Raw genomic sequence first — 19,028 nt, 5'->3', positions numbered from 1 at the left:
AGATACAAATGGTCCTCAACTTACAACCATTTGCTTAGTGACCATTCAAAGAAGAAGTTGTTGTAATGGCCAAACATGGATATCACATCATGTACCAGAAGAGATACAGGAAGGACTGAAGTGGGAGGGAGAGAAAAGAAGAACAACTGGATGAAGAGCAAATGAACAATATTATTGAGGTCTTGATAGTAGGAAGAGGAAGGTAGCACTAATATTTAAAACTTAGTTTAATAACAATGACGTCAAGACCCAAGAAGCAAAAGCGAAGTCGCTTCTTAGTTGATTTATTGTTCCTTTGCTTATAGACAGAATCTTGCCATCTCATTTGGTTTTTAGATGTATCTCCTGGAGAAGAAAGTCACTGTGTTCCAAGACAAGAGATGTCAGTAAATAATTTGGTTTTCTGTCTCGACAGGGGAGCCTGGAAACATGGTTTCCTCCACTCTGAAGTTGGGCATCTCCATCCTCAATGGTGGCAATGAGGAGGTGCAGCAGGTAAGAGGAAGGAGACCAGGATCCTGGGCAGGTTCTTCCTTTTGCTAATTCTTGGAGACTGAGAAATAGTTTACCCCAAGATTAAAAGACTCGGATAACACTGGATGGAGTATAAAATTAGGGCCAAGTGGCTGTCAGAGTTGGAGAACAGTGGTTCAGTGGGAAGCATTCTGGAGAACAGCTGGTGGTGGGAGATATCTTTAAAAGAAAAGTGAGCGCAAGCTACAGATGACATCAAATGGATATCCATTTTGGAGGTCCTCCATGGCCCCTCCTTCCCAGGATAAATCAGAATTGTAGAATTAACTGAAGGAGGCAAACTTGGGCCTTTCTGTCTCACCGCATGATAGTCCCCTTTGAAGCATCTGATTTTCAGGGTTGGGAAAGGTACGTCTCTAGATTCTCACACAAGACCACTGGAAGGGTCTGATTAGGTCCATGCAATGGAGGATGGTGTGGTTCTCCTTCCATCTATTGTATGGTCCTCCTGTAGATTAGACCTTCAGACCTGTAGATGTGAAGAACGATGATCTATGAAGATAGGAACTTGCATTGTTTGATTCACCAAAAGCTAAACATTTTGTTTAACATTGATTAAACAAAAGCTAAACTTGGCCATAAGGAAGGCTGACTGCCAAAGAATGGAAGCCTTTGAACTCCGGTGCTGGAGAAGATTCCTGCGAGTCCCTTGGACTGCAAGGCCATCCAACTGGTCAGTCCTAGAGGAGATCAACCCTGACTGCTCTTTAGAAGGCCAGATCCTGAAGAGGAAACTCAAATACTTTGGCCACCGAAGGAGAAGAAGGACTCCCTGGAGAAGAGCCTCATGCTGGGACCGATGGAGGGCAAAAGAAGAAGAAGGGGACGGCAGAGAAGGAGGTGGCTGGATGGAGTCACCAAATCAGTAGACGTGATTTTAAATGGACTCCAGAGGATGATAGAGGACAGGAAGGCCTGGAGGAACATTGTCCATGGGGTTGCGATGGGTCGGACATGACTTCGCAACTAACAACAAAACATGGGGTTCTCTGGTCCTGTCCAAATGTTGACTTTCTCTCTCTCTTCAGAAAATGCTGGATTATCTGAAGGAGAAACGTGAGGTGGGATTCTTTCAGAGTGTCCAGGCTCTAATGCAGACCTGCAGGTACTTAGCCTTGTCTTCTACTTTTTTCTTTGTTTTCAATGCTTCTCATTATCTGCCTCTGCCAGCAAAAATGGACCTCGTGTGGGCTGCAGGTGGCCCCTTCCGAGCTCCCGTTTTTGCTGGCAGGGGGTTGCAGGAGGCCATTGCAGCCTAAAACGGAATTCGTGAGGCCTTCAGAGCTTCATTTTCATTGGCAGAGGGTTGCAGGAGGCCATCACCGTTGAAAATGGAAGTCGGGAGCCCATTTTCGCTGGAAGAGCGCTTGGGTCCACACAGGCGACCCAACACAAGTGACGTCAAGCTGGCCACGCCCACTCTGGGCTCCCGAGGTCAAACCCAACCCTGATGCGGCCCTCAATGAAATCGAGTTTGACACCCTTGAACTAGGTCGATGTTATAACCATCATCCGGGGAGCTGCTACCCCAGTGTTTATTGTCCCTGCATCTGCCATTCTACTGTTTCCTCACTTCCTCTCTTGTTCTGTTCCTCCCCTTCATTTGCAGCGTGCTGGACCTCAATGCCTTTGAGAGGCAAAACAAGGCTGAAGGACTTGGGATGGTAACGGAAGAAGGAACAGGTAAGTCCTTCTCGTCCCGGTGCTCCAGCAAATTCACCAAGAACGAAGCTCGTTCCTGCTTGTCTCAGCTCTTCTGCCTCCTGAGGCAGGCGGGAGGCAGTATCCTACCCCTCCTTCCGACACCGCCAAGGTTGAGTCCTGGCCACTGGATTTTTTGGGGGAGGCCTCCCACGGCCAAAAAAATTCAGCAGGGGAAGCTACGAAGCTTTGCATGTGGGACATCATCTCTTAGTTGTTGTTTTCTGGAAAATGTCATCCCAGACATTTCTCCAGGCTGGATGTGGAGCAGGCTCAGTGTTGTTTTGAAGATGGGGGCAGAGTTTGCATCTCGGGGAAGGGATGCAAAAGAGGGTTTTTCCCCCCAAAATGGACACTGGCTTCTTTCCCCAGCCTGTCTAGTGTTCATCCTCTCCCTCCTCTTCCTCCAAACCCGTCCCAGTCCTCTGCATAGCCTCTTTGTGTTCACTGCTTCCTTCTCAAAAGGTGCGAATTAATTGAGATTTCTAAAACCAATAATGGTCTTCCCTTCTCCCCATCCACATTCCACCACCTCAGGTTCTCTGGTCTCATCCGTTCTCTGTTCCACGTTAAATGGCATTTTAATTTTATTTTGATTTTTATTTTGCTCCCTCTCTCTGGTTTATAATGGTTTCCTTTTCCTTCTTGCACTCACCCCCCTCTCTCCTCCTTCCTCCTTCTCTCCCTTCCCCTCCCCTCTCCTGGTGTCACCGCTGCCCCTCCCTCAGTCATCAGTCGTGAAAATGGTAAATAATCTCTTTTGCTTTTTCGTGAAATTGCGTTTTTCTTTGATGGTCAGTTTCTCGGCTTCTTTTCTTTCTTTCTTTTCCCCATTTTAATTGCTGTTTCTAACCTGGAAGGTAAAAAAAACCACTGATTGGAACCCCCTCCTCCCACTTCCTCCCAACCCCGGTTTAGAATCTTAGAACCCCGGAGGAATTCGCCATGGGTGTCTTAACATACCAGGGGCTGCAAATGTAGGGATTTTAGAAGGTCCTGGATTTTGCACCTACTAGACCAGGAGTGTCCAAACTTGGGAACTTTAAGACTTGTGGACTTCAACTCCCAGAATTCCCCAGCCAGCCTGGGGAATTCTGGGAGTTGAAGTCCACAAGTCTTAAAGTTCCCAAGTTTGGACACTCCCGTACTAGATGATGGGCAAGATGAATGTCGCGACATGGATCCTTAGAAAGAACTTTGGTTGGGTCACCTTGAGCCAAATATCCTGGAAGTTCTAGACAGTCCCAACTCTACAGTCTTCAGATGGGACTTGATATTGGTGATCAAAACCCGAATTACCTCAATTGAGCTTTATCTGGGCTTTACCTGGAATCTCAAGCGAAGCAGACAGGCGTTTATAATCTGTGGTTCAGTCAAGGATAATGATGGATAGATCAATCCACGGTTGAACCATCTGGTCTTATCAGTTGGCGGTGGGTTGACTAGCCAGGTTGGTCTTTAGAAACTGGGCCATGTTTTATGGACAGGGTAGGTAGTTTTCTCTTTCAAGGCCCAAGAAATGAGCCGTTCTGGATGGGGTAGCTTTCCCACCATGGAAGACAGTTGGGTTATTCTGACTTTTGAGCGGAAGGCATTGTGATCAACCAGAACCTGGCTGAATAAACACACAACCAGTGGTGAAATTCAAATGTTTTTTTTTACTACTGGTTCTGTGGGCGTGGCTTGGTGGACATGGCAAAGGAAGGATACTGCGAAATCTCCATTCCCACCCCACTCTGGGGCCAGCCAGAGGTGGTATTTGCCGGTTCTCCGAACTACTCAAAATTTCCCCTACCGATTCTCCAGAACCGGGCAGAACCGGCTGAATTTTACCCCTGCACACAACCCATTACATCCGCGTCAACCCTGAATTGTTGGAGGGGGTTCTGATCAGCCGTCAGAGGGGGCAGGAAAGTGTCCTCAACTCTATTTGGTGCATGTCCTTTAGTGGATGAATTTTTCCCAAGTACCACATTCTACCTCCCCACCTCCCACCCCCACCCCCCAAAAAAAATTCAAATTTGCGTTCTGCATATTGTTGTCTTGTAAGCGATGCTCCTGACTACTTTGGATGCAGATCTCAATTCTTCACCCACCCACCTCTCCTTTTCTTCTTCATCCCATTTTCGGTGTAGCCCACTTCGTTGCCTCTGTGCCTGCACCCTCCTGCCATTTCGTTCACAGCAGAGTTGTCCCAGCTTAGACTGGTGACAGAGAAGGGTGCAAGCATAACTGTGCGGCTGTGTTGGTGGCATAAGTGCTTTGTAACAGTGCAGCATCTTTGTACAACTAGCTGTTGATTCCTATGTCTTCAGTATCCGTGTAGATATCTTCTCGTGTTTTGTGTTTTGAAAAAGTCTGTGCCTGTGTGTTTTTCGAGATAGGCACCAGTGGGTTAAGCAAGTAGAAAAGTTGCAGAGTAAAAGTGTAGTATATTTACTACGCTTTCTTGGGCCTCCATCTCGTAGGTAAACTTTGTCCCTCTGTTAAGAAATGTGTCCATGCAGAGAGTCCTTGACTTTAGTGAGTGAGTTTACAACAGCTTTGAAAAAAATGAATTATCAACAGTAACGACCGTCGCAGAATGCTAACAGTCATTATAGTAAATCTGTAGAAATTGAGATAACGGACATTTTTGGCATCTGAAATTGCAACTATCCTTTTGGTAACTGTATTGTTGAAAGGGTGCAGAGAAGAGCAACAAAGATGATTAGGGGACTAGAGGCTAAAACACATGAGGAACGGTTGCAGGAACTGGGTAGGTCTAGTTTAGGGAAAAGAAGGACTAGGGGAGACAGGATAGCATTGTTCCAATATCTCAGGGGTTGCCACAAAGAAGAGGCAGTCAAAGTATTCTCCAAGGCACCTGAGGGCAGAACAAGAAGCAATGGGAGGAAACTAATCAAGGAGAGAAGCAACCTAGAACTGAGGAGAAAGTTCCTGATAGTTAGAACAATTAATCAGTGGAACAGAAGTTGCCTCCAGAAGTCGTGAATGCCCCAACACTGGAAGTTTTAAGATGTTGGACAACCATTTATCTGAAGTGGTGTAGAGTTTCCTGCCTAAGGCAGGGGGTTGGACTAGAAGACCTCCAAGGTCCCTTCCAACTCTGCTATCGTATTGTACTGTATTGTTCTTATTAAATTCCTGGTTTAATGCAGGAAAGTCTGTATTATTATACCACTATCCAGTATTATCCTTGCAAGTGGTCCTCTAATAATATATTAGCATATTTTAAGAAGCTCGCATAATAGTGCTTGTTCTAGTATTTGATATAATCTTTCTCTCTCTCTCTCTGTACTAAATGTTCTTCTGCTATAGTAACTTTATAGCAACCACATTATGGCTTTCCTTGTGAGTAACTCACCTTAGCACAAGAGCCATATCCATAGATCCATGATGGTGAGCCTACGGCATGCACTGGAAACCCCAAGACCAGCTGGCTGGTATGTATGAGTGTGCCGGCCAGCTGGTGTTCGAGTTTCCGTCACTCTAACATGCGCATGCACGCACATTGCGGTTTGGGCACTCGGTGTCCAAAAGGTTCCCCGTCACTCTCATCCTGTCCTCATAAACCTCCTGTATTTTGTGCTTTTAGATAGGAATGTGCAGTGTTTTCAGTAATTAATAATGATAATAATGTATGGTTCGTTGACATTGCAATACCTGGTGATGCACGAATTGAAGATAAACAGCAAGAAAAAAAATCACAAAATACCGGGACTTGCAAATTGAGGTTGAGCGACTGAGGGAAAAGAAATCGAGTGTTGTCCCAATTGCAATTGGAGTCCTTGGAGCAATACCTAAAGGGCTACCTCGCTATTTGGAAATTATAAATTTACCTGACTTGAACATTCTGACTCTACAAAAAACCTCCCTACTTGGAACAACTTATGTCCTCTGACGTTACCTTAACAGTTCCTAGGTCCTTGGTTAGGACTCGAGCTGTTAGGCTACCAACCAGCCCCAAAGGTTGTGAATCTCACCAAAGATTAACCACACAACAACAACAACAACAACAACAACAACAACAACAACAATAATAATGAGGTCTGGATAAAATAAAATTGTTCCATTCCAATTTAATTCAATTTAAATTATTGCAATGCATTGATCAGTGCACACCAAGTAATTTAAGGATGTTCTCCCTTTGTTAAAAATTACAATTAAGAGGCCAATTTTGGAAGAGCCACATCTTGGGAATCTCCAGATTTGAGTATTTGTGTTCTTGAGGTTGTAGCCTCCCTATTGTCCTGTCTTTCTAAAACGTCGTAACTGTCTTGTCCTGCTTAGCTCCTCTGCTTTCCCAAATTTTATTCGATTGGGTTTTTGAACGCCCCCTGGGTTTTTTCCAATTCGAACTGCCTTCAGATAAAGTCATTCTTAACTAATTGAGTTGGAGCAGCAAACGTCCTTCTCTCTTCCTCCCCTTGAGCCCAGCTTCCATCCACAACTGCACAGGTAATCCTCGACTTACAACCATTCGTTTAGTGGCCGTTCAAAGTCACAACAGAACTGAAAAAAGTTGATTCGTGACCGTTTTTCACACTTAACGACCGTGACAGCATCCCCATGGTTGCGTGATCAAAATTTGGGCGCTTGGCAACCGGGAACTGGTTTCGTATTGATGACGGTCACAGCGGGCTCCGTTGTCGTTGTACGTCGAGGACTACCAGTTTTGAAGGGAAGATGGCGGTCCTCATGGGGAAGGATGACCTGTGTTCATCCTGGAAGCAGAGAAGGCAACTTCAACCCCAGTGGAAAAGGGTTCGGTCATTGATATCAGTTGGGACATATGAATCCCACAAAAGGAAGAAAATGGCCTTTGTGTGAATGGGGAGGGCGGGCAGGCTGCCAGTCCTTGCCCTCCTCACACCAAAGTTGGATTCATATCTTCATTAATGACCAAGGCCACAGAACGGATGATGGACCACCTTCTACCACTAATTCTATTAACCGTCACGGGACAGGGATGGTTCCTGGGTATCTTAATTCTTGCTTTCTTCCTCGTCCGCATTGACCTCTATCCCCTTCCACCGCTATCTTGTCGTGCTGGATTTTCTTCGCTTGTGTTTTCTTTGTCCCACACCAACCCCTCCCTTCCTTTGTCGTGCGTCACACTCCGATCCTGTTTTCCCACTAGCCGCGGAAAGGGCCGTTCCACAGAATGACACGGCAAAGACCGTCCTCGGCCACCAAACATAACGGCAAGCGAGCAGAAGCACGTCAACCATGGTTAATCTGAACTCTGCTCGGTTCTCCCACCCTCCTCCCACCATAACGCCTCTCGTTCCTCCCCTCCCGAGGTTGAAATTCCATCAGGAGCGATGGAAACATTCGGCCGATCTGTTGACATCGAGCTGTGGCTGGGATGTCACGGATGTGGGGTCCCTTCAGCAGAATTTTGTGCACCTTCCTGCCTTCCTACACGATGGAGTCAAGCCATCCACTAACCAGATGCATGGGAACACCGATTCTACTACCCGCCGAGTCAACCGCTGCAGCTCTCACTTTGGCTCGATTCTCCGGTCCTATTTTCTGAATTAAGTCTTCTTTTGCTCTGAAAATAATCATTCGAGATTGACAGGTACCAAATCTGGGCTTAGAACCCCTCAGCTTCAGTGCCTGTCAGAGGCTGGTTGTTCTGATCCACCTCCCCAAACACGACAAACCCTCTGAAGTGAAATCAATGATTCCTTGATTAGGAGCGCCATTAGCCCCGGCAAAAAGTTTCTCTCTCACTGCAGGCGAACAAGTTTGTCCGGCAGGGAGATGAGTAGTTGTCTGCCACATCTATTCATCTCCACCTCCTGCCTTTATCCCCAGAACTAGGATGGGGCTTCAGTAGCAGCTGAAGAATTCTGGGAGTTGAAGTCCACAAGTCTTAAAGTTGCCAAGTTTGGACACCCCTGCATTAAGAGCATCTAAAATCTGGCCAGTTTTTACCTAGACAGCTATCGTTTGCAAGAGGCAACTGTAATCCCAAAGACCTTATTTTTTTTAAAAAAATTGCAGCCTCCAGGGGAATTCAGCCTCATTGAGTCCTGCAGGGTTGCATTTTCACCCAGTGTGCAGCTGTTATTTTTGCTGCGTGGATTGCCTTGCTGCATTGGGGAAATACCAGCTTCCGCTAACTGCATTGCTCCCCTCGGCTCATCCCCATTCCTCTGCGCCCCTCTTCTTGCTATGTTGCGCCTGCTAAGGTTAGCCAGTTCTGTCTTTTCCCTCCACCCCTTCCCCGCTCTAGGAGAGAAAGTGATGGCCGATGACCTGTTCACCCAGGACCTCTTTCGGTTACTGCAACTCCTTTGTGAAGGACACAACAACGGTAAGTTGAACTGGCTCTAGAAAGAGTGCAGAGAAGAGCAACAAAGATGATTAGGGGACTGGAGACTAAAACATATGAAGAACGGTTGCAGGAACTGGGTATGTCTAACTTAAGAGAAAGAAGGACTAGGGGAGACATGATAGCAGTGTTCCAATATCTCAGGGGTTGCCACAAAGAAGAGGGAGTCAAACTATTCTCCAAGGCACCTGAGGGTAGAACAAGAAGCGATGGGTGGAAACTAATCAAGGAGAGAAGCAACTTAGAACTGAGGAGAAATTTCCTGACAGAACAATTAATCAGTGGAACAGAAATTGCCTCCAGAAGTTGTGAATGCCCCAACACTGGAAGTCTTTAAGAAGATGTTGGATAGCCATCTGTCTGAAACGGTATAGGGTTTCCTGCCTAGGCAGGGGGTTGGACTAGAAGGCCTCCAAGGTCCCTTCCAACTCTACTATTGTATTGTATTGTATTGGTCGGACCCAAGAGAAGGAAGGGGTTTGCCCAGCAGCTGGGGGCTCCAAGATCGGAATGGAGAGACGGAAATAGGTACAGCTGAATAAACGTACAGTATAAACATACAACTCCCTTTCTGGGGTTGCGACAAAGAAGAGGAGGTCATCCTTTTCTCGGAAGGACCCGAAGGCAGGACAAGAAGCAATGGGTGGGAACTAATCAAGGAGAGAAGCAACTTAAAATTAAGGAGAAATTTCCTGACAATTAGAACAATTAATCAGTGGAAGAGCTTGCCTCCAGAAGTTGTGAATGCCCCAACACTGGAGGTTTTTATGAAGAGATTGGACAACTGTTTTGTGTGAAATGGTGTAGGGTTTCCTACCTGGGGTTGGACTAGAAGACCTCCAAAGTCTCTTCCAACTCTGTTTTTCTATTATTATTCTCATCATCATCTTCTTCTTCTTCTAGCGATCCCATAAACCCTTGCAGGGTGGAATCTGGGCAGCTGAATGGAGCCTCCAGAGGGTTTGAATGTCCAGGTGCCCTTCCTGTCGCCAGTGCAGAATTTTGTTCAGCACATAGTATTCTCAGTATGCCCAGAAAGAGAAATATCTGCCTCTATCTAGGATCGAACGCACCGCCTCCTGTTTGTGGGGCGAAAGCTCCACCTCTAGGACAGGTGCAAATTTGGGAAATTGTGAGACAATACAATGCAATAGTAGAGTTGGAAGGGACCTTGGAGGTCTTCTAGTCCAACCCCCTGCTTAGGCAGGAAACCCTGTACGGTTCCAGACAAATGGCTATCCAACATCTTCTTAAAGACTTCCAGTGTTGGGGCATTCACAACTTCTGGAGGCAACTTCTGTTCCACTGATGAATTGTTCTGACTGTCAGGAAATTTCTCCTCAGTTCTAGGCTGCTTCTCTCCTTGATTAGTTTCCACCCATTGCTTCTTGTTCTGCCCTCAGGTGCCTTGGAGAATAGCTTGACTCCCTCTTCTTTGGGGCAACTCCTGCTTGGAGATGGACCTTCTCCTGCCCTCCAGGGCAGCGTTCCCCTGATGTTCACACATTGTTAAGTTTTCTGCATCCTTAGGTGGGACAATGCCGACCAATGATATAATTCTTACATGATGTCTCATTGGGGATGCTGTCACTCCCAACACAAATGTGACTGTTATTTGTTACAATGTGGACCCAGGTTACCGTATTTTTTGGAGTATAAGATGCACCAAGATTTTGAAGAGGCAAATTAAAAAAAAAGTTTTGGCACTCTGCAGACCTCCAAAAAACGGCCCGTTTTTCGTGAACACGGGCCTGTTTTTTATCATAGAAATGACATGCATAGCCTTTAGGAGAGAGCTCATAGAGTGCTCCTAGGGGCTGGGGGGGGGGGAAACAAGCAAAAAGTGGCCCGTGTTTTGCTCATTTTTGCCCTCCCTAGTCCCCAGGAGCACTCTAGAAGCCTCCTAAAGGCTATGCACAGCCATTTTTGCAAATGGGGCAGGGTTTCGGGAGGCCAAAAATGCTGTATTCAGTGTATAAGATGCACTCAGATTTTCACCCTCTCTTTTGAGAGAAAAAGGTGCGTCTTATACTCCGAAAAATATGGTATTTTGGGGGGGTGAACCCAGGAAGGGGGTTGAGGTTGAATTCTCACCCACTCCCTTCCCTTGCAGACTTCCAGAATTACCTGCGGACCCAGACTGGCAATACCACCACCATCAACATCATAATCTGCACCGTTGACTACCTTCTGCGACTTCAGGTGAGAGCAGAGACCTCCCGGCTAAAGGTGTCCAAGGGAAGAAGCACGGTTTCAGCTCATTTAATGAAAAGAAGGACATGATAGCAGCCTTCCAATATCTGCAGAGCTGCCACAAAGAAGAGGGGCTCAAGCTATTCTCCAAAGGCAGGACAAGAATCAATTGACGGAAACTAATCAAGGAGAGGAGCAACCTAGAAATAAGGAGAAACTTCCTGACAATGGGAACAATTAATGTGATGGCCTTGCCTTCAGATATTATGGGTGCTCCATCCCTGGAGGTTTTGAGAGAAGACATTGGACAGCCATTTATCTGGAATGGCTTTATAGGATTTCTTGCTTGAGCAGAGGGTCAGATTAGAAGACCTCCAAGTTCCCTTCCAACTCTGTTCTTCTATAAGCTCAGGGATAGCTCTGCTGCATCCACAGCCATAATTAAGAGAATTCTTCTGGGGCTGTTGGATCTTCATAGGATGTTCTCTTCCATCTCTTACGTTCCCTTCCTCCTCTTCCAAATATCCAGGAGTCCATCAGTGATTTTTACTGGTATTATTCAGGCAAGGACGTGATCGATGACCAGGGCAAACGCAACTTCTCCAAAGCGATAGCCGTCGCCAAGCAGGTCTTCAATAGCCTCACCGAATACATCCAGGTACGGCTTTGGAGATTTCATGTTCATTAAACCTGAAACTCAGTCAACTGAACATTTAAAAATGTATCACAAATATTACTGACTGGCACTGATGGTTGTTACAGGTTACTGCCAGCATTCTAGGTATCAACCAAGTATCCTTAAAATATACGATGTTCTGAGTAGCACAGTTTTTTGCAGTTCTGCTGGTGTTATTGCAGGAATTAATATTATTATTATACTTTTATTCATTAAACATGAAACTCAGCCAACTGAACATTCAAAAATGTATCGCAAATACCATTGACTGGTGTTAATGGTTGATACCAGCATCCTAGGTAAAATATATGATATATATGATAATCTACGATATATATGATAATATAAATTATATACTTTGTTCATTAAACATGAAACTCAGCCAACTGAACATTCAAAAATGCATCACAAATACCAGTAACTGGTGCTAATGAGTGATACAGTTTGCTGCCAGCGTCCTAGGTATCAACCAAGGATCTTCTTAAAATATAAGATGTTCCGAGTAGCACAGTTTTTTGCAGTTCCCCTGGTGATATTGCAGGAAGCTGCAATTTGTGGATGTATCTTGTAAATTCTTGGACATGGTGCCAAGTGCCCCGATGACAGTGGCTATCACTCTGACATGCTTCATCCATAGCCGTGAAGTTTCGATAGCCAGGTCGCAATATTTCATGATTTTTTCTAGTTCTTTTTCTTCGGCTCTGGCATCTCCAGGAACAGCGATATCAATAAACTGTTTATTATTGTTGTTGATGATGTTGTTGTTGTGTGGTTAATCTTTGGTGAGATTCACAGCCTTTGGGGTAGGTTGGTAGCCTAACAGCTTGAGTCCTAACCAAGGACCTAGGAACTGTTAAGGTAACGTTGGAGGATATAAGTTGTTCCAAGTAGGTTGGTTTTTTGTAGAGTCAGAATGTTCAAGTCAGGTAAATTTAGAATTTCCAAATAGCGAGGTAGCCCTTTAGGTATTGCTCCAAGGGCTCCAATTACAATTGGGACAACACTCGATTTCTTTTTCCACAGTCGCTCAACCTCAATTTGCAAGTCCCGGTATTTTGTGATTTATTCTTTCTTTCTTTCTTTCTTTCTTTCTTTCTTTCTTTCTTTCTTTCTTTCTTTCTTTCTTTCTTTCTTTCTTTCCTTCCTTCCTTCCTTCCTTCTTCTTCTTCTTCTTCTTCTTATTATTATTATTATTATTATTATTATTATTATTATTATTATTATTATTCATAACACAGTCAACCAGATGTTCATGCTGGGTTTGGCATTTTTGTCTACCTGTTGAGTCCTTACGAAGGACCTGGGATAAGCAAATCTGGATGTTTGACAGTGTTACAGATTGTTGTTGTTGTTGTTGTTGTTGTGATTGTTGTTGTTGTTATTATTATTATTATTATTATTATTATTATTATTATTATTATTATGTCTTCTCAGGGCCCTTGCACTGGGAACCAGCAGAGTTTAGCGCATAGCAGATTGTGGGATGCAGTCATCGGTTTCCTCCACGTCTTTGCTCACATGATGATGAAACTGGCTCAGGTAAAGAGAAAATTAAGACGGAAGGGTTGCTTGGTTTGAGCTGTAGAAGAGACCAGCCTGCCTTTCAATCCAAAAGCAAATTTTCCCTCCATACCTGTAGCTCTGATCTCCGGTTGTTGACTAATGAACTAGCAAGGAAAGAAAGAAAACAGTGACCTTTGTCAGATCGCATGGGATGGCAGCCAACTCTCAGGTTTCAGAGCTGAAGCCCAGCCATTGTTAACAGCCCCTGCCCTTCTGCAGTCTGAGGCCAGTTAGCTTATCCATAATGGTGTGAGGGGCCCCTGGTGCTCTCTGAGCTTGGTTGTTTTCTTGCAGACGTTTTATTACCCAAGTAGGTAACATCATCAGTGCTCGTAAGGAATGGGATTTGTGCTCGGTTTATATCCTAATAGCTTGCCCTGTCGGTGTTGGTGAGAATGGCCTTAGATGCTCTCTGGTTGACCAAAATACCTCCCCACCCAGCAATCAGCACCTGGATGAGCATAGATGAACTCCAAGATTAACATCAGACCAACATTCAAGAAATAAACAAGACCCCAATGAAGGGACTGACAAACAAGCTAACAATAAGCAGCCCAAACCAAACACCCTCCAAGATCACTCCCGCCAACACTGACAGGGCAAGTCTCTAGAACAGGGGTGTCCAAACTTGGGAAGTTTAAGACTTGTGGACTTCAACTCCCAGAAAAGTTTCCACGTTTGGACACCGCTGCCCTAGAATATAAAAATAATAGCAAACCCACTTTCTTGTAGCACTGATGATGCTACCTAGTTGGGTAATGAAAGGTCTACAAGAAAACAACCAAGCACCAAGAGCACCAAGGACCCCTCATTTTAACCCTGAGCTGCAAATATTCTCCTTTATTGGTACCGTAGCGGTGTGAAAAATACTTTGAATGAAAGCCTTTTGAGCTTGAAGTGGTGGTTCCCGCCCTACCAGAGATCTTTTGAGGGCAGGCTGACCATATCACCAGGAGCCAAGCCTAGCATAATACAAAAATAAATAAATAAGCCTCTCTTAGAAACCCTTCTGAATAATATTTTTTTTCCAATGTGTAACAGACGATCCAACCCCCAGCGCTCCGAAATGGCGTAAGAACCTTCTCTGTGGTCTGCGTCCCTCCATCCTACCCCCTTTGGCTGATCCTCCCAGTTCCCATGCTTCCCTTCCATTCCTCTCCCCTCCCCTCCCCCCCTACACACTTTGCTCTCCCTTTCCTTTCACGGGGCCGGACCAATCGATTGATTGATTAAACGTATATGGCAGGGATGTCGAAACTTGGCAACTTTAAGACTTGGGGAATTCTGGGATTTGAAGTCCACAAGTCTTAAAGTTGCCAAGTTTGGACACCCCTGGTATATGGTGTCCTTCTGGGTGCTTTAATAATCATTCAGCAAAAATGCCAGGTAAAACTATCAATAGAGACGTTCCATTTAACATTCAGTTTAAATTACATTGACCAAGATAGAGAGGAAGGCAGCCCAGTGCCTACGGGGAGGAAGTCAGAAGTGGCATTCAGCCGGTTCAGACTGGTTCTAGTGAACCAGTAGTGGAAATTTTGAGTAGTTGGGAGAACCAGCAAATACCACCTCTGGCTGGCCCCGTCCTCCCCATCCCCCACCATTCCCTGTCCTATAGTCCCTTGGGTTTTTAGCTCAGCTGATTCACATAGCAGAACCTCAGCTGAGCTAAGCAACAGCTCAGCTCACCAGCTGACACCGAGGGCGTTCTTTGAGTGCTGCACATGCGCGCAAGAAGCCCACTCTCCTAGAACCAATAGGAAAAGATTGGGAATCCCACTGCTGGAGGAAGTGGGGTGTTAGCTTATCCAGTAGCCACTTCCAGAATGGCCCACCCCCATTAGGGCTCCAGGCCAGCTGGAAGCGCTTACTGCAGGGGTGTCCAAACTTGGGAACTTTAAGACTTGTGGACTTCAACTCCCAGAATTCCCCTGGCTGGGGAATTCTGGGAGTTGAAGTCCACAAGTCTTAAAGTTCCCAAGTTTGGACACCCCTGGCTTACTGCTTACGCCCCCCCCCCCCCCAGGCCATTCTGCCCTCATGGCCAATCCCGTGGAGCAGATCTAGATTTAAATTATCCTAAATCCCTTTAGAAAGAGCAAAGGAGGACTTGGGGCAACATGATAGCAGTATTCCAGTATTCGAGAGATTGCAAAGAAGAGGGGGTCAAATTATCTTCCAAAGCACCAGAAAGCGGGACAAGAAACAATGGATGGAAACGAATCAAGTAGAAAAGCAACCTGGAATTAAGGAGAAACTTCCTAACATTGAGGACAATTAGCCGTTGGAACAGCTTGCCTCCAGAAGTTGTAGGTGCTTCATCACTGGAGGTTTTTTTTAAGAAGAGACTTGTCTGAACTAGTTGTGGTATGCCGGCCTGGGTCGCCAGAACTGGCAGTGACCCCGGCCTGCCACACCTCTGAACTGGTTCCTCGGTCAGTGCGGCAAGTCCCCCCCCCCCCCCATTTTTTAATGTTCTGCGCATGCGCAGACCTATTTATAGGCAACTGCGCATGGAGCAAAATTGCACACACACCGAACCGGCAGTAATGCTGGCAGCCAACCCCCCACCCCTGCATAGGGTGTCCTGCTTGAGCAGGGGGTTAGACTAGAAGACCTCCAAGGTCCCTTCCAGCTCTATTCCAATTGAAACTTTGCATGCACGGACGTGACAGACAGATTGTAGTTTACAGGGAGGGGGCGGGGGGGTTTAACCCTTTAGCCAGGCAGCTCCAAAGCTGGATTTTGCAGTCTGTAGAATCTGTTGGATTTCTGCGTCATCTCAACTTGGGTAGATACTGATTTTTCAGGATGAGATGGATCTTTAAGGATGCTTTGAACTTCCTTAAGGCAGCGGGAGATGTAAAGCTCTTCCAAAGAGGGGAGAGGGCAACCCAGGATCCTCTGGGCAAGGTTGTTAAAGCTTGCCAAGTTTGAAAAACGTTAATCTGTACGAATAAAACTTTGGCTGATTTCCCCCAGAACTGAAGCGCAATTGGCACTAGCTTGTAAAGTAGCAAGTCAATCCCAGAACTGTCGGCTGAATTGGTATCTTGAAGAGGAAATGTCCTTTAGCTGGGTCCGTATGGTTACTTGGAGTCAAGCGGAGCCAAGGCAGCCTTTTTATCCCACACCCCTTAAAATCTTAACAGGTGGGGGGGGGGTCCTTGTCGCTCTCGGAGCATGGCGGTTTCCTTGCAGGCGTTTCATCACCCAACTAGGTAACGTCATCAGTGCGAGAAGAGAGTGCAGTTTGCTCTCTTGGGAGTTCCTGGATAGGATTCAAGGAATTTAGTAGGAGGAACTGCTACCAACACAGGCAAGGAAACAGTAAACAACATCCTAATCAGGGAGCCGCCAAGCACACACCCACCAAGACCCCAGCAGGCCTCCAAATGGAGTCAGAGACGCTGACATGAATTTGTAGTTTTATAAAAATAAATGTATTTTACAACAATGCATGCAGCAAACTAGATCAGTGTTTCTCAAGCTTGGCCCCTTGAAGATGCCCGGACTTCAACTCCCAGAATTCCCCAGCCAGCGAATGCTGGCTGGGGAATTCTGGGAGTTGAAGTCCGGACATCTTCAAGGGGCCAAGCTTGAGAAACACTGAACTAGATAGTCAGGCAAAGTGGAGCATCGTGAGGTAAATCGCAGAGCAAATAGGGCACCCGGAAGAAAAAGGCAGGAAAGGGGGAAGACTCCTTCTCCACACGCACAGCAACCAATCACAGCACAGATTGCCTCACGCAGGCACCAGCACAACCAATCAGCTATAGCTGTTGCTCTGGATCACTGCACAACCCCACTGCTCCAGCTCCTAAATTTAAATATCTGCCGCTACTACTAGTAGCATTGATGATGTTCCCTAGTTGGGTCATGAAACGTCGGCAAGAAAACCCACCAAGCTCAGAGAGCACCAAGGACCCCACAGTTCAATCCTGAGCTACAAATCTTCCTTCGGACTGCCAAGATGCCTCCTACTCCGTTACTTGAACGTGGAGGAATAGCATGTTTGATCTGGTCCATTTTGCAGTGGCTGCTTCTTGTTTCTCATCCAGCTTTCCCTTTCTGCTGTGTCCGTTCCGCTTTACTGTCTCCTCCAGCTACCAGGAGGTGGTTGAAGGCTCCATGCTTGACCATTGCTTGGGCTTGCTGGCTCATTTTCCCATCCGAGCTCATTCGGTAATCTTGCAGGCACTGGCGGGTGAGCGGGAGGGATAGAGGGGGAGGCCTTGGGTGGAAGGATGGAGAAGAAGAGGACAACCAACAGCAAGGTCAATGGATGGGCTTGATTGCAGTGGCGATGGGGGCACAGTTGGGGTGTCTGAGGAGCCCAGTTGAGGTCAGGTCGGACTGGAGAAGATTTCTCTAAGCCTAGGCGTCATCAGAGCAGGTTGGAGAAGTTCTGGAGAACCTCATGCCAGCTTCTGAGCCACGGTGGCGCAGTGGTTAGAATGCAGTACTGCAGGCTACTTCTGCCGGCTGCCTGCAATTTGGCAGTTCGAATCTCACCAGGCTCAAGGTTGACTCAGCCTTCCATCCTTCTGAGATCGGTAAAATGAGGACCCAGATTGTTTGGGGGCGATATGATGACTCTATAAATCGCTTAGAGCAAGCTGTAAAAGCACTACGATGCAGTATATAAGTCTAAGGGCTATTGCTATTCTTCCGAGCACAAGGGTGGGAATAGGCATTGGGACAACTTCTGGGAGGAGAAATCTTTCCAGAATTATCTCTTTCCCTCACCAAACTATCTCTTTGTTGCGCTGCCCACGAGGAGCATTTTCGGAGTGAAGCTTACCCTGAGGTAAGGAAGCCGCCAAAAGAGAGAGAAATGCACTCTGTATATGTATTTGGGGTTAGTTCCTGGTTGACATCCTCCAAAGAGAATGGGGAGGCTTCAGGAAAGAGACATTGGAAGGTCATCTGGTTGGGTTTTTTCCCTACGTGTAGAACATGGGGACCATAACTGGTCAGCTTGGATATGTATCTAAATCCATGTTTTTCAACCTCTGTAACTTTAAGATTCGGGGGACTTCATCTCCCAGAATTCCCCAACCAGCATGGCTCTCTGGGGAATTCTGGGAGTTGTAGTCCACCCATCATAAAATCACCACAGTTGAGAAGCAGTCATCTCAACTGACTTCCCATCCCAAACTTCCCTCAGTCTAGACTTAGTTTCTACGTGTTATGGGACTCTGGAGGGATTCTAGAGCACAGGTTGTGTCTTTCCCCCTATGGATTCATACAACCTTCTTCTCCACACCTATTGGGGATTGTGTTTCAATATGTCTGACTGGCCGGAAGCCAACCGGCATGGGTGAGTGAAGATTAGAATATGGATGGGTGAAGGATTGAAAGAGAAGAAGGCCTGTGAGGATCCTTGAGGAGGTGTGTTTCAATAAGACCTCAGGGCCTACCGGAGAAAGATGTCCCTCCGTTGCATTCTGTATCTTACACTTGCTTGTTCTTCCAGGATTCCAGCCAGATTGGGCTTCTGAAGGAGCTGTTGGACCTTCAAAAGGACATGGTGGTGATGCTGCTTTCTCTGCTGGAAGGTGATCACCTGGCAACCTGCTGGAGGAATCTCTGGGATCCATGTTGGCTTCTAAAGGGCAGAGCCTCCTCCCTTATAGGCTCTTAGGCTCCATTTCTAGCATCACCAACTGGACTCTTGACAGGGCCTCTGGCCAAAAATCTGAAGGCTAATGCTAGATATAGCTGGTCCTTGACCTATGACCATGAACATCTCCAACACACCTTTCTATTCCTATTTTTCCCCACAATACAACCCTGTGAGGTGGGTTGGGCTGAAAGAGAGTGATTGGCCCAAAGTCACCCCAGCTGGCTTTCATGGCTATGGTGGGAGTAGAATTCCCAGTCTCCTGGGGATTCACCCAAAGCCACCCAAAGTCAGCCAACTAGTCTTAAAGCTGCCAGGCTTGGAGACCCTTGTCTTAGCAATGGCTAAGGTAGGACTTGATTTCTCGCTTTCTAGCCTGATGCTTTAAC

General features: G+C 46.3%; 1 protein-coding gene across 5 annotated transcripts in view; it reads left to right on the top strand.

The window, feature by feature from the left end:
* The window catches only part of RYR1 (ryanodine receptor 1), a 125,450-nt gene that overhangs the window by 91,100 nt on the left and 15,322 nt on the right, over positions 1–19,028 (top strand). For 2 of the 5 annotated variants that reach the window (XM_081962066.1, XM_081962070.1), the window contains exons 79-88: positions 416–495; positions 1,563–1,639; positions 2,144–2,217; positions 2,964–2,981; positions 8,483–8,563; positions 10,695–10,783; positions 11,304–11,432; positions 12,885–12,989; positions 14,055–14,084; positions 18,493–18,574. In XM_081962066.1, the coding sequence (XP_081818192.1) occupies positions 416–495; positions 1,563–1,639; positions 2,144–2,217; positions 2,964–2,981; positions 8,483–8,563; positions 10,695–10,783; positions 11,304–11,432; positions 12,885–12,989; positions 14,055–14,084; positions 18,493–18,574 (765 nt within the window). The remainder of the gene's footprint in view (positions 1–415; positions 496–1,562; positions 1,640–2,143; positions 2,218–2,963; positions 2,982–8,482; positions 8,564–10,694; positions 10,784–11,303; positions 11,433–12,884; positions 12,990–14,054; positions 14,085–18,492; positions 18,575–19,028) is intronic. The other 3 variants (XM_081962067.1, XM_081962068.1, XM_081962069.1) reach the window with 3 other exon arrangements.

This window comes from Natrix helvetica, assembly GCF_964273705.1.
Source record: "Natrix helvetica genome assembly, chromosome: 9".
NCBI classification, from domain to species: Eukaryota; Metazoa; Chordata; class Lepidosauria; order Squamata; family Natricidae; genus Natrix; species Natrix helvetica.
The sequence above is the reverse complement of the archived record's forward strand: the minus strand, read 5'-3'. Positions and strand labels throughout refer to the sequence as shown.